The 16,220-nt window shown below is 40.3% G+C and overlaps 2 protein-coding genes across 2 annotated transcripts; both read left to right on the forward strand.

Moving 5' to 3' along the window:
• Positions 1 to 247: 247 nt before the first annotated feature.
• On the forward strand, positions 248 to 3,750 carry LOC306943101 (regulator of G-protein signaling 21-like; the record flags this gene model as incomplete). The annotated part of the gene is made up of 4 exons (XM_079529303.1): positions 248 to 298; positions 1,948 to 2,032; positions 2,816 to 2,982; positions 3,507 to 3,750. 4 exons carry the CDS (start codon positions 248 to 250, stop codon positions 3,681 to 3,683), a joined length of 480 nt encoding a protein of 159 aa, XP_079385429.1. The 3' UTR covers positions 3,684 to 3,750.
• Positions 3,751 to 12,439: 8,689 nt separating this feature from the next.
• On the forward strand, positions 12,440 to 15,913 carry LOC306943261 (regulator of G-protein signaling 13-like). Its single transcript, XM_079529493.1, has 5 exons — positions 12,440 to 12,544; positions 12,808 to 12,867; positions 13,136 to 13,197; positions 13,320 to 13,486; positions 13,886 to 15,913. Exons 1-5 carry the CDS (start codon positions 12,441 to 12,443, stop codon positions 14,060 to 14,062), a joined length of 570 nt encoding a protein of 189 aa, XP_079385619.1. The 5' UTR covers position 12,440; the 3' UTR covers positions 14,063 to 15,913.
• Positions 15,914 to 16,220: the final 307 nt, after the last annotated feature.

Consider the following 16,220-nt stretch of genomic DNA (forward strand, 5'->3'; position numbering starts at 1 on the left):
GTAAAAGTAGCCTACTAACATTTTCCAAACATTTCTTTTAATAGCAGATCTACTAGCTGGTGAGCTTGTGGGTCAGCAATATTGTCGAATCGCTTGAGTATAAAATGGGGTTTGCAATAATTAAAATATTGCAAAGTAACTATAAAGTGGTCAAATAATTATAGCGGTATCTCAAAATTGTAACTAAATACTCTATTTGAGTAAATGTACTTATTTACCACCGCTGTATTCTAATTGTACTGGCACAATGTACTGTACCCACTACATGTGTTCTAAAGTTCACTGTGTACAACTGAAGGTCAGGGGGGGGGGGGGGTCATGGACAATTTGTTGTTTATTTTATACATAAAGTGAATTGTGCAGAGTAAGATAATATAAAGACTGTGGATTTAATTATTGAACCCAAAATGTCAGAACAGGGACTAATTATGACAGCGTGACCACATTCAACCTGGCATCTGTATAACACAATGACTATATGATTTCTATTTAGATTTGCTATAACAAATAGCACATCTACATAGTGCCCACTTTTGTTCCCACTTCAGGGCAAGAAGATCTGACCCAATTCATTTCGTTCAAAATGTAGGGGGAAAAAGAACGGAACCGGTTCAACCCCGGTGGAAAAGGGGCCAATTGTGTATTGCAGTGGTTCTCCAACATTTTCATGTCAAAACCCACAAATTAATACATATTCGTCCACAAACTTATACTATTAAAATATGTTGTGTCAGGGATTCTCATAAGAAAAGACGTTACAATTGTAAAAATTGTAAAAATTAATGTTCAATATGGCTATTTTTTAATTGTGGCTAAACTGATTTTGATACTGTGTCATTTTGCTGGGGATCCCCTGGAAGCCTCTCAAGGACCCCTAGGGGTCCCCAGGCCTGTGGTCTGAGATCACCTGCAATAACCACATCTGAGCATAATAACCACATCTGAGCATAATAACCACATCTGAGCATTCATCTGGCACTGATAAATCATGGAGACAGCAGATATGCAAATGGCAGGATGTAGGGCCTTGTCCTCGTCGACGTATTTGTTTATGGTCAGGATCTCTCTGTGGTTTTATAACCATTCATTCTTTCAAGCTTTTTAATCGTCAAATCTATGTCTCCGTGTCTCCCGCTTGATGCCGTCCCATATCACGATGTGTCATCTTGATCTTGAACATCTTATATAACTCAAAAACATTATTTACTACTTACTTTACTGTTTACGGACAAAGATATTCTGATGCTCTGATACATGAAAAACACCTCGCCTTTAAGTATAGGCCTACAGTGTTTGCTTTGAAGCATACAAAAACTCAACCTTAGTTTACCTTATTCATACTCATAATTTAATGCTCATAATAATGCTCGGTTGGACAAAAAGAGCGAGCCGTCTCCCAGGCGTTTTCATGCAGGGATGCCCCGTCTCTCCCATCAACAACACTTTGCATACTGATTTCCATATATTCCATTCATGTGGAGGAAAGCATCATTTAGATGTTGTTCAGTCACTTGACTCCCTAATATCCAAACAATCACCAGCTGATCTTGACCCTTTGCAGGACCATTATTCTCTTTCGCCTCAGAGGACACATACAATGGCAATAATGTGAGTTCCTTCATATTTGATTCAAGGGCGTTTTTTTTAAATCATTTTCATCAGGATTCAGCTTAAACAGCAGCAATGTGGAAAACACCAGGGAGTCTTGCGCTCGTTGTAAGTCTCATCTTCGTATCGCACACTATATCATAGCATAGAATAGATCATAAAAGTGGCTCCTTAAGTACCAATTGCATTAAATAATACAATATTTATATACAAATTAATTAATTATAGATGGCATTATTTGAAATGATTTACGAGTCAGCATGCTGCAATATTTTATATGAACCAGGGTGCATTTCACTAACAATTGGACTGGTGATAGATCTTGATGCTCTTTTCAAGGGTAGATTGTGTTGCTTTCCCAAGGATCCCCTTGATGACGTTGAGACATGGAGTGAATCTGTGGACAAGGTCCTCGGCTGTAAAGGTGAGGACATTTTAGTGTCCCTAGTCATAACTCATAATAGAACATTTGGTGAAAATAGGCAAACATTTGGCATAAATAACAGATCTAAAAGATCACAGCAACGCTTGTAAATGGGCTATTCTCAGTAAAGAGTTTTTGTTTAGAGGGGGGAGGGGGGGGGGGGGGCAAGTACAGGCCCCTGGAGGACCCTGGTCAACAAATAATATGTTGACCATACATTTGTACTTTGGGGGGAGAACTGATTTTCTCTTGTCAAACGCAAGGCTGCTCAAAAGACATGCTCAATCAAGTTGACTGGTAGAATACGCAGAAGCTATTATTCTGTACATCACTACCTTACTACTACTACTCACTACCACTTAAAATAAACAACATTGTATGTTTAATTCACTAGCTTTTATTAGGTGTTGATGCCCTTTTCTATAGTGAGGGTGCTGTTGTTGTGGGTTTTTTTTTGTATTGTTGAACTGCAAGTCTGAGGAGCCCTTTTTTCTTTTACTGTATAGCCTATATTTGTAACCACTTGAACCCCAGCATCCCTATTCTGGAGGGCGGGGCACCAAGAATTGTCTTCTACAAGATCACAATGTGTCACAGTGCTATGCATTATATATAAACTTGTAGATCATCTATTTTTGGCGAAAATGTTGATGTAGAATGAAACAAGAGCAGAACATGCACAGTTCATTTCACTAAGTATAGAGGGTTTAAGTGGATAAGGTGTGACAATAAAATAATTTCTGATTGGGATTCTGCTTCTCCTCATGTGTGGTCTGACTGCAGCTGGCCAGATAGCCCTCCGTGAGTTCCTGAAGTCAGAGTACAGTGAGGAGAACATCCTCTTCTGGCTGGCCTGTGAAGATTACAAGAAGATCAAGACAATCCCAGAGATGATCTCCACTGCAAACAGGATCTACTCAGAGTTTGTCCAAACAGAGGCTCCCAGACAGGTAAACATACAGTACCCACATTATTTTACTCCTTATACAGTAACAACCAAGTCTTGTAGGAACAAAAACTAGAAGATCTAAAAACTCACAACGTGTCCCATCATGACATGTTTGCAGATCGGCCATTGTCTCAATTTTCTTTTGCAATAAGGCTTAAGTAACCTCGCGTCACCAGACTTTCCACCTCGGCGGAAAGCCTGGTCTGTGTTCCAAAATGTCCTGGGTGATCCGGTCTAGGCCACGGATATGCTAAACTATGCCGCATCAAGGGTTTTATTGGGTATAGGCCCTAAAATTATGATGCAGGGAATTATTTGGTTCCGGTTTGGTGGTTCCAGCCTGATGACTATATACAAACCAGTGACTACAGCATGATGTAAGTTCTGTCCGCTCCCGACCGGATCTGAAACCCAAACATGCTATGCCTCCTATATGCTATAGGGCTTAAGTGGTTAACAATAAGGAGAGAGCTGGTTGAGATGAGTGGTTGGACTTGTATGTGTTGTTGTTTTTCTTCAATACAGATCAACATCGACTGTTGCACCAGAGAGAACATAACCAAAAACATCTCCCAGCCGACCTTGACGTCGTTCGACACGGCACAGAAGCTCATCTACAGCCTGATGGCCCGAGATTGTTACCCACGCTTCCTCAAGTCCGAGGTCTACCAGAGCCTCCTGAGGAGAGCCGAGGCAAGGTGAATGTCTGGCTCTTAAACAGGCTCGCTGACTCCTCTCACAATGTCTACTTTATACCATTATACCAGTGATTCTCTGGTTTTCATTTGAAGGACCCACAGTTTGATATGTATTAGACCAGTGGTTTTCAACCCTTTTCATATCAAGGCCCATTATTCATTCGGCATTTGAGCCACGGTCACCATGACCACCATGAGATGAGAATTAGCATCTCAGACCCAAAACTAAAGAATTTGTCCACAATTCCATGCTGTATTTATTGATATGGTACCATATAGGAGAGATAACAGACAAACAATACAAATAACAATTATTTTACACTCTCTAATTGTGTAGACTTCTTTAAGTAATGCAGATATTTAACAATAATTTAACTCTTTACACTCTCAAGAGTTAAAGTTCTATAAGGGTTACCTTCAACTCTTCATCATTTAAGCTGGGGACCACCTGGAACCCCCTCAAGGACCACTGGTGGTCCCCAAACCACTGGTTGAGAACCACTGCATTAGATTAGACCAAATCTTTTGTTTGTTTGTTTTTTATTTCTGGGACCCCATTCTACACTGTAAAATCATCAGTGTTATTTGAACTCTCACAGTGTACAACTGGAACCAAAGGGTCCATTTGGTTCCAGTTGTACGCTGTGAGAGTTACAGACCCATAAGGGTCCCCTGGTGGTACCTGGACCAGGATGTTGAGAACCACAGCCCTATACCGATTCTGATTGTGAACAGCGTTTGCGCACCCATAGGCACACAGCAAAAATCAGTTACAGTAACTCTGTGAGTGTAAAAATGTACCCTCTGAAGTATATTTCTACACTGTCTGGACATAACATCCACTGTATCTACTGTATGTACTGCACTGCCTCTGGACATTGATCATTGCTGTCGTCGGAGGGAAACCTCATTATGTCCAAGGCTGTTACTTTTCAGGATCAGTGTTGGGCATCGTTACTTTCTAAAGTAACGTCGTTAGGTTACTGGATTACTGCCCATAAAAAGAATCCCTTACCGTTACAGATTACCTTCTGAGAAAAGTAACAAGTTAGATTATTTTCCGTTATTTTCCGTTACCCGACAATTAAAACCCATTTTTAATGCTTGCGCAAGTTGTTTACATGGTAGGCTATTAGGCTACTGCCTACCGTCATTGCGCCGCATTATTACGGCCCTAATTAACTCTATGGTTAAAAACGAGAATGATACACACCATAGACAATATCCCCTTTACAGCTCTCTCTTTATTAACGAATATAATTCGCCACAATCGCCAGCCTATACATGTAGGACTGGACAGAACGTTAAAGGCTGTTGCGCTGCGCTCCAACCAGCCAGCAGCGCGCATAATGCCCTCTCCACGGCGCACACCGCAGCGCATGAACAACAACACCATCAGGATTCAAATTTACTTTTGTGTGACACTGTAATATGAAGAAGTATTCATTTACAAAAGGTTCAAATATGGACATAAGAGGTTTCTGCCCGACAGTAACAAAATTATTCATTGATAATGCTTTCTTATCCCTCCTTCCTTCCACAAATTCAATACTCAACTGAATTCCTGATTGTAAATAGTATTATCCACTTTTTTTGTCTGATGAGATTTGGATATTCAAATCAAATTTATATTTGCAATTAAAATATACATCTGCATCTATTATTGTTACATGTCTGTCTCATGTTCAGAGTAAGCCCTGTTGTAGTTCTACACCAAATCAGTGTGACTTAATATCTCACAATAGACAGATTGACTGCAGGTGTCCTGTTGACATTTGGGTGTGGCCATTTTGAATGAGATGCAAAACGTGCTGGTTGGCAGAGTTGGAGAAGAGGTGGAGAAGTACTCATATCCTTTGTGTAAGTAAAGGTATAAACAAACAAACAAACAAACAAACAAACAAATAAATAAACAAACAAACAAACAAACAAACAAACAAACAAACAAACAAATAAATAAATAAATAAATAAATAAATAAATAAATAAATAAATAAATAAATAAACAAATAAATAAATAAATAAATAAATTCAACAATTCTGCATGACAAGTATTAGCATAATGCACAAATGCACATACCGGTAGTAGTAGTGCATCTAGTACCGTATATGTTAAATAAAAGTAGTGCAGTGGAAATTTGAAGATGCATAAAATGGAAATACTCAATTAAATTAAATTAATTAAATTAAAAACACTTGACCAAAAGCCCAACCGTTACCACCATTGCCACATAGTTCAAAAGTACAACTTGTTTAATTTTAACAGCTTTAAACACTCATTTTTATCTTAAATGGACTTGCACCTCCACCACTGAAACAGTTCATAGGTCGAAGGGACAGTGGTGACAGAGCAACAAGGGCAACTACCAGAGGAGACTGTGAAATGCCAATCAGACGTAGTGTGTTTGGTAAAACAGTCTTCTCTGTTAGAGCCTCCCATCACTGGAACAGTCTCCCCACAGAAGTAAGACAGACCTCCAACTATCTGACCTTCAAATTCAACCTGAAAAGGTGGCTAAAAACAATTCAAATCTGTAATCATGAGTAACTATCAGCACTATTTAGTATTTCTCACCGGTGTCATTATTCACTTCACTATGCAGTTGTTCTGTCCCCTGTACCATGTTGATCTGTTCCTGTAGTGTACTGTATTGTATGGTGTTTTTGTATGGACATAGTGTTGGGTGCTAGCACATATGCACACATGGCATCAACGCATGGTGTTGTGTGCTGGCACACTATACACTCTGTCTTTCTTTTATCTGTATTGTATTGTGTTTTTGTATGGACAGTGTTGGGTGCTAGCACATATGCACACATGGCATCAACGCAGGGTGTTGTGTGCTGGCACACTATACACTGTCTTTCTTTTATCATTAATTTTTTAAGAGCCTGCCCAGGGACTACAGATGGAAATTAGCTTTGGCTAACTCTGGCCCATTTACATTGAGGTGAAAACTGACATGTTGATTAATGAGCTTTGTCCCTGTCAAATAAATAAATAAAATAAATAAATAAATAAATAAAGTAGCTGTAGCTATAAGTACCTTACGTACAGTATTTGTGTAATATATATGTAATTAGTTACTTTCCACCAATGCCTGCTCTGTGTATGTTTATTATGTAGCCTACCTTGTAGTCAATGTAGTCTATTAAACAGCAGATGGCAACAGAGTAGACGGCTCCAATGCACGGGCAAGGAGAAATGTCCTGACTTAACTTTTACATTTGAAATTCCTTTAAATTTGTTTTGTATATTTTACAGTGGTCTAAAAAAAGCCTCATCCACAGATGAAAGCAGCACTGCATCAAATAAGGCTTAATTAAAGTTTATACAATTATGTGAAGCACAAGTGTGAGGCTTTAGGCTTGAAATGGCAGACAAATGAACATAGCATTCTTTGGCCTCAAAGACCCCGCAGTTCAATTGGATTTATGGTGCAAAGAGCAGCTGAGTGGAACACAGTGATATTTTGAGTTTAGGCTGGTAGAGATATTTGAATGTTTCGAATGATTTGATTTGAATGATTTTTGCAAATATTCATGCGACCATGTATAGTGGTGGGAAGGAATTAAGGCACGAGAGCAGCTCAGATTCATTTGATGCCTTTTTTTTATTAAGGTGCAAACTGCAAAGTACACAGCCTTGATGTTTTGATGTATTAATGCAACACACATAAAAAACGCCCCATTGTTGTGTACATTGCACATTCATTAAAAAATGCATAGCAGGAGCCATATTGGAAAGACATTGGGCCTCTTCTTTACTTCTTAGGTGTTTAGGTGTAACCAATGATTCTAATTAAGGCTATTGTGCATGTTTGCTTTCTGTAAAGACTGTTAGCCCAGTGGGTCTCAAATTGGGGTCCAGGGACCCTCATGGTTCCTCGAGAGGGTTCCAAGTGCACCCCTAGGATGTGTAACTCTGAGAGTTTATGTAGCACCAATGTGCTGCACTAAATGGAACAGACAGCCTTCATTAGAATAATTGGTAACCTATGAAGGAAATAAGGAAGGCCTGGTTTATTTCCATCTCTGGTACTACTGTCCTGCCCCTGTGATGCACCTGTAGGCCTACCTGCCTACCTTGACCTTGTTGATGTGTGGTAGAACTTCCTTTCAAACACTGCTTTGGTATAGTAGCCTATGTCTCACGGCAGGTGAGAGTGTCTGGAATGCAAGATAACTGGGCACTATTGGGCACTGGGCCTAGGGGAGAACTGGGCACTATTGGGCACTGGGCCGGAGAACTGGGCACTTTAATATGCTTGCTGGCTGTAAATCTGTAGTATGTCTTGGTCTTAAGCATTACCTTGAATTATTTGAATAAGTATCTTTATGCATGGTTATGGGTGACCACCGTGACCAGACATGTACCCCAAAAAGTTTACATATTTTCATCATTTTAGGATTCAAATGACATTTTCACATTCCTGTCTGTCTATGATGTATTATGTATTCAGAACACAGCATTGTGGATGCTTTATGGATCGAGGGCAAAATACATCTGCTGTAAATGTAAATGCTGAATGCTAACAATGTGCCTCATTGTTCATGAGTGATTAGAAATTGGTCCCAAAATATAATACAGGGAATGCGGTCAGTTCTACCCCCAAGTAGTGCCCAGTGCTCTCAAGTGCCCAGTTCTATGGTATGCAGTCTACAGTATGTCTGGATGGTACAGTTTGAAGTACATCACTGAGCGTAATAGCTAGCAACTATTTTGCATGTTTAAATAAGCAATGTAAAACTTGCCATGCAAACCAAGCCAAAATAAACACAAACGCATACAAAACAGCAGCCAGTCCAAAAATACACAAACTATATTGTATTTTTTCTTTAAAAAAGTAAATAAATACAATGTTTCTTTTGCATTATAGGTAAGTCTCATTCTGGAGTATCTGGTATCAAACATTTGAGTGAGTTGCAGCGTATAGGGAAAGTGGAAGTGGGAACTGTTTGGTTTCTCACATGTGACCATGCTGACTGTCAGTAGAACATTTTGTTTTGAATGTTTTGGTGTGTGAGCGACTGCTGAATGGATCATCAGATTATGCCGCGCCAGTGCTTACATCTGTACTTCACAGACTGAACCGCAACTTCCCCTGAGTGTCGAAAACTCAAGTTTCATGCTCGTCGTTGTGGGTGTGGGAAGACAAACGTTAGTTTAGTATGAAAGAAAAAGTTTCAACGATGATGCACAAATATTTTTTGAAGTACAGTAATGAGCTGGCTTTACTAAAACTGCACTGTAGAGATGAAATAAAAAAGAAAAGAAATATCCGTTAAACAGAATCCAGGATGTCTGGCTTGATAAATAGTCCCCCAGACTGCGCAGACTCTATGCACCACTTGGGGACTGTTTATCAAGCAAAGACGTCCTGGATTCTGTTTTGTATGTCTTCACCTGCTGCCCTGATAAAGAGCACCTGTCATATGAGCCGTCAGAAGCATGCAGCGCTACCTTTTTCTGTTGTAAAATATAACCTATATATCGTTGCCGTCGGGTGGAGACCTTGTATGTCCAAAAAGAAAAAGAAACATAATATAATAAAGGAATCTGTGTTCCGATGGATCCAATGTATTTAGTCACAAGCTCTTGTTACTTTTCAGATAAAACTCAGACTTAACCACTCACTTATTGTATTTATTTATTTAAAAACAAAAGCTAGAGTATAAGTAGAGCTATAATTAAGCTCACAATGCATCACTATACAACACATTGTGTGCTTGTCAATCTGCAATCTTTTCTACTTTTGTGTGACACTGTAGTATGACAAAGTAGGCCATTAATTTAGGACAACACATAACACATTTTAAATATGGAGATATGAGGTTTCGGCCTGCGACTGCAATGATATGTTGTAAAATATAACCTATCACCTAATTCCAGTCCTCTCGGCAGCTAATAGGATGTCTCTCCACTTCCTATGTGTGGATGGAGGTGACATACTTTTCTGCTTGCTGACACCTGATAAACAAGTGCATGTCTACATGAGATAGACATGCACTTGATACTGTAAAAAGTTCCATTTAGGTGAATTTGAACACAGTCTACAGACCAAGAGCGAGACAAATGCCTGATGAAGCAATGGTGGAACGTCTTTAACGCCACTTAAAAACCTATATATTCTCTGTTGACCGAGCTCGCTTAAAACCTATATTCTCCTGCACTAGGGATGGGATGGTTAAATGTGTGTCACTAACCGTTAACTTAATTTCGGTTAGGATTAGGTAGGACCCTAACCCTAACCGAAATGAAGTTAATGGTAACGGAAATTAAGTCATATAAAACTAATTAAAATACGAACAGAATATGAATGGAAATAATCTCTAATTGTTCCTCATATCTTTGCTATTATGACATTATGCCCAGAATAGGGACACCTATAGGGTTTCAAGTGACGACTTTCAAGGCAGTACTGTTTAATGTTTGAATTTGAATGTTATTGATTCTGTACCAACATGTGCAAAGCTACACTGGCAAATTAAATAAAATGTGTATTGCAGCACAAGGACATTGGCACTCAGTTCTGTTCTATTCTATATGATGAGTTTAAATGCCTTTTTTGAAATAACACTGACTTCTACCAGTGACGCACGTGTGCAGTGCTGAATGTGCATTCGTACTCTCAGGCATGATGAGGCCTTTCTTGGCATGCAAATTCATTCAAATTGAAATGTTCCTGACTGTGCAGTATCGTCACATCATGCCATGATGTGCTGTACAGTTTGTTCACACACTTAGCAATTACTAAAAAATAAATAAACATCATCATCACAAAAAATAAACTGCTGCTGATGAATGTGGTGACAAATGCTTTCATCACTATCTATCTATACATGAAGGTTAAATTAAGACTATAGAGAGGTTTTATATGCTCATACAAGTATGTTGGTGTTTGATTGATTGATTGAAAATGTTATTAACAGTTTGCAGAATTACAGTACATTTCAAGCACAAACTCAATACAAAGGCTGTTAACTGTGAGTGGACGACCCAATTAAGCATTACACTTGTTTCCAATAGGGTCCACCATGTTCAATTCATCAAAACATTAAGAGACGTACAAATAGACACTTCTATATAGACAAAGAACAGTACAGGAATTCATCATAATGGAGGTAAAAAGGGAAAAGAAACATATATAGTGAGGGGAAAAGGGGGGGGGGGATTCAGATTTTACGGGGGCCAGTTTCGAATTGCAGCCATCCGTAGGTGCCCTTTGAGAGCGGTTTTGAAGGAGTCAAGGGATTTGCATGTCTTAATGACTGTTGGTAGGGCGTTCCACATTGTGGTGGCATAGGAGCGAAAATAATTTAGTCCCTTGTTTGTGCCGAATCTGGGTTGAACATGGTTCGTTGCACTCCCTCTGGTGTTGTGGGTGTGGACTTCGTTAACATTAAGGAAGTATTTACACAGGTACATGCTCTCCTCTTATTATACAAGATATAATAAGAGGGTAATACAATTACAGTAAACAAGTACAAACTTTATAATAAAGAGATGTACAGAATTTTTTGATATTTATACATTGTATACAGTACACAATACAAAGTACAATATGTGCAGGAGATTTTATGACCTAAAACATTTAAAATAATAATACAAAAACAATGATGCTTACAGATGGAATATTTTTGACATTCCAGTTTACAGTAGACATTGTTGAATTATTGTGATATCTGTTATTAGATTGAATGCCATATAAAACAATTAGTCACAAACTGAACATGATATTTTCTTCAGAATCAGCCTGTCACATCTAAAGGGGTTTCTCCTATTGATAACACAACAGTTAGACATTGATGATGGTACCCATTGTTCAAAGGTTCCCCCAAATCGCATGAACACGCGTTCTGAAATTTCTCCGCCATTGAAGGGAAGCCGTGTTAGAAGAAGTAGGCCTACTCACATTTTGTACTAAAGTAAGGTAGAAATTCTCTGTTACAAGTAAAAGTCTGGTTTACTTGAGTAAAAGTATGTTTTGATTTGTTGGCATATTATAAATATACGTTAAAGTACGAAAAGTAAAAGTAACTCGTTAGGCAGAATGTCCCATTTCACAAGTAATTTTTTTGAAAATATCCGATCTACAAGTTCACAACGCGTTGCATTGCGATACATACATTGTGAGCTTGTATTGGCTATTTTAAAATAGCCGAAGTATAAAGTGTTGAAGTGGTAATAAGTGTAATAATAACACTAGTTAAGTTACTAAAGTAACTAGTAACTAAAGTTTAGAAATGATATTATAATAATATTGTAGTGGAGTAAAAGTTCAATACGGTTTTGAGATGTAATGGAGTTGAAGTAAAAGTATTGAAATTTGGAAGTATTCCAGCAAATTCAATACCTCAACAATGTACCTAAGTACAGTACTTGAGTACTTTACACCACTGAAGAAGTGTCGCTTCAGTGGCCTTGAACACTCTTGTACCTCTTGAGAACCAACACCACAAGGACGGTGCGGTATTTGCCTATCTGTTGTTGAATTTTCCACCAGGCCATTTGCATCCCGGGCTAAGTGATGAACTTTACAAGGTTTCAGAACAATACTCGACAGATAGCTGGCTACCGTCATCTACTCAACTTCCTCTTTCTGCGGTTAGCACAAAACGCTCTGCTGACGCTACTCAACCACCTCATAGCGGGGCTGTGTTCCTCTATATATGCCACTATAGTAGCTGGCGGAGGCTTATCACACAGACAGACGGAAACTGAACATCACTCATCTCAAACGGCCAGCTTACTTATGCCCATGCAGCCCATGTCCTCAACCATGCCTATTCTAGCTTCATCAGCACCAAGGCAGCTACAGGAACTCAATATGGACAACAAGGACACCAGAACAAGAAAGCCCAAGTAAGTTATCAACTTTATCGAACAACATAGCCGTTACCATTCACCACTTCATCCCTATAATCCTTAGTTGACCGGAGTATCCCACTAGCCCACTCCTTTTTCCCTCTTTGGCAGAAATAACCTACGAGAATCTACGAGCTTATAGATCTGTGATTTCCACTGAATGTTTGCCCCCAGAATAGGGTTCATGTGGTTAAGCAAGCAACGTGTGGAGGAATTACTGTGGTGAAGTGAGCTTCATTTGTTTCACAATGTGTTCGCAGTGGATACAACCTCAAATATCGTTTGCAGTGCAGATCTTCTGGGAGCTCAAAGACTGAAGGGTGAGTCGACACAAGACCATTTCAAGGGTCTAGAATTCCTGTGTGAAATATGTATCCAGTCCGGCGGTTCTGAAACGTTTCAATATCAAGGACGCTCAACTCTGGGAGTGTACAGAATGAGATGGACCTCAAATGGACCCTTACTGTACTCACTCTCAGAGTTACAGACCTGTATGGGTGGATTTGGAACCCTGTGAAAACCTTAGGGTCCCTGGACCCCACTTTGAGAACCACTGATCGAGTCTAACTAATATCGCTTCTTTTACAGGCTCAGTTTCACAGAAGTATCCCAGTGGTCCCATTCACTGGAGAGACTTCTAGCCTCCAAATGTAAGCCATCTTTAAAATATAGTGTAAAGAATATTTGAATGACTTGCACTGTTTGTAATACACATCATATACAGGTGGTGTTCCCTTTCAACAGTGGTTAATTGTCGTTCCTCTTTGTTTAGATGGCACAGTGACATTTCAGACCTTCTTGAAGTCGGAGTTCAGCGATGAAAACATCGAGTTCTGGCTGGTGTGTGAGGACTACAAGAAGCTCAGGTCTTCTTTCAGGATGTCCTCCAGAGCCAAGAAGATCTTCAAACGGTACATTCAAGCCGGGGCTCCGAGAGAGGTGTGTATATTGTGATCCCCCCCCCCCCCCACACACACACACACACACACACACACACACACACACACACACACACACACACACACACACACACACACACACACACTTAACCTAATTATAACCCTAACCACTAACCATAGTGAGAAGCTTATAGGCTCCACCTCAAGTATGCTAATATCTGTACACACATTCACAACACCACATCCACTCCAAAACTGTTACTTTTCAGGACTCAAATGTAAAAACAGCAAAAGTAGCAGATCTACAAGCTCAAAATATGCGTTTAGAGCTTGCGGATTTGCTATACTTTTGTGTGACGCTTGGTAGCACGATCAGTATGCCCGACAGCAACAATATGCTCATGCAGTAACACCTCGTCCGTGTCTCCCGTTCGTCCAGATTAACATTGACCAGAAGACCAGGGAGCTGACCAGGCGGAACGTGAATACACCCACTGAGGCGTGTTTTATTGACGCGCAGAGGATCGTCTACGGCCTGATGGAGAGGGACTCGTACCCACGCTTCCTCAGGTCCGACATATACAGGACTTTACTGGGCTCCCAGCAGGACACATAATGAAGACGTTTGAGAGGAAACTCCATAAGACTACGTATATGGAAGCTGATTTTGATGCTGGACTACCACACAACATGGGATAGCGGCATTTAAAAATGAAGTGAAAGGACTGTGGATGTTAACTCTTCCTGGGAACACTGCTGATGAATTTCTATTCCGGGACTGTCGCCATAATAGCTCTGTCAGTAATTGGCTGTGTTTGTCTCTTAGAGGAATTAGCAGATTCTAGAAGCTCATGCACAGCACGACGCGTGTTGTGAGTTTGTAGGTCTGCTGTCTTCAGGGGAAGAGTGTAGAGAAAAAGGAGGGGTGCCTAGTAGACCCTGGGACTCCGGTCAATGAAGTAAATATACAAATATTGAAGTTTTTATGCTTAGCTGAATTGGCGAAAGAAAGTGTTGTTTTGAGAGTGTGTTGACTCCAAGGGTGCAAAGGCCATACCATAGGGGCGGCCCGTGGGCAGAGTAGCGCATGGGGAGCATGCCGCATCGGCTCTGGTGCCTGGCGGCAGGTCCAATTCCCGGCCTTTCCTGACCATTTTCTGCATGTGCCCATTTTCTGCATGTGCTCTCTGTGTTTCCTGTTTCTCTGCACTGTACCTATCAGTGGAGGCTAACAAGAAAAAAAAAAGCTCACCAGAATCTCAAGATAATTCAGTGCAGGAGCCAGGAGCCAGTTATAGTGCCTGAGCACTGGGGGACAGACGGTAGTCCGACATACCAACAGTTCGACATACGTGGCCGGTTAAGACTCATCCGTGGCTGCAACATGCGTGGCTGACTCAGCCGTGGTTCCACGTGCGGATAGGGTTAGTTTACGGTTTGGGGTATAGGACGTCGGACCAAAGTAGTGTCGGACTGTTAGTACGTCGGACCAAAGATGCACCCCTGAGAACCGGACCTTATAGGAGAAAGTGCAGGTTTTCATTCCTACATTATTTCTCTCATTTCTCTCTGTTGCCAAACCACAGTTGCTCTCCGCCCTGATCTCATTCGATACAAAGGCCCAACAACTGCGTAGGTTGTTTGGTTTCCCCTCGTGATATGTAAGTCTACAGTAGTTTTAAGAAACCAGGAAGCTGGCATGCTCAACTCAAAAGTCTTCAGACTATGATGGGTGCCGTCCCCAAAAGGCACAGACCTTGACAGTGAAATTGCTATAGGGAACAGCTTGTGTCCAAGTATCTCCTGTCAGCTACTGATATTCACAAACACTGCAACAGGAAATACACTTGGACACATTTAGAATGTTTGTTGTCAAGTGTGAAAGAGGAAACAGTTGGAGGCTTGTGGGTGAGAACTGAGAAGTGTGGTTTTAAGACAGGGCTAGCACATCTATCTCATGCCCAAGTGGTTGCAACTTGCAATGACTTGCAAAATAGCATGTTGACAGAGGAATCAGTTGAGAATTGTTTTGTGCACAGAAATTACTTTAAAAGCATAGCCTACATTTTTAGATTCTGTCACTCTGACTAATATTTGAATACATTGTTATATGGTAAGCTAAATTTAGGGAAGACCTTCATAGAGAAAGTAAACAAAACTACCATGTGTAAAGGTTGTACACTTGTACATATTTAATGTTTAAATAGTATAAATACTATATAAAGCATGAAATGAATTGATATGCCTAAACTGTGTGTTATTTTATTTACAAACTCTTTATTGGGCTTTTTCCTTTTCTTTTTTGTACAATTTCACACAATGATCAGATCATTGATCACACAAAAATCAATCCCAATACCCCGCTCCTTCATTCCAGCACTAGTGTATTCATATGAATAGTTATACCTTCTATGAAGGTGGAGAAATACACACATTTGCAAACTTATGGCAGATACAGAGCATTATAATAAAGATATATTAAACCGTTATCCTACTATTTATAAATGCGCCACGTCTCTGTGTGCGTATACGTGCGTGTGTGTGTGTACGGTTGTAATGCACGTAACTCGAGAACCGTTTGACCCACCGACTTCAAATTCGACACACGCGTTCCACACCCCCACAGGGAGTGCAGTGCCCGGTATCGAGTCGGTCGGACCCACGCTTCTCCAGAATCACCACAAAAGGCTCTGCTCAGGCTCTGCCAGTGGGCCTAATGAGGCCAACTCATTTCACCTGGGCCTGCAGGCTCTGCCAGTGGGCTTAATGAGGCC

This window comes from Electrona antarctica (assembly GCF_951216825.1).
Source record: "Electrona antarctica genome assembly, chromosome: 19".
NCBI classification, from domain to species: domain Eukaryota; kingdom Metazoa; phylum Chordata; class Actinopteri; order Myctophiformes; family Myctophidae; genus Electrona; species Electrona antarctica.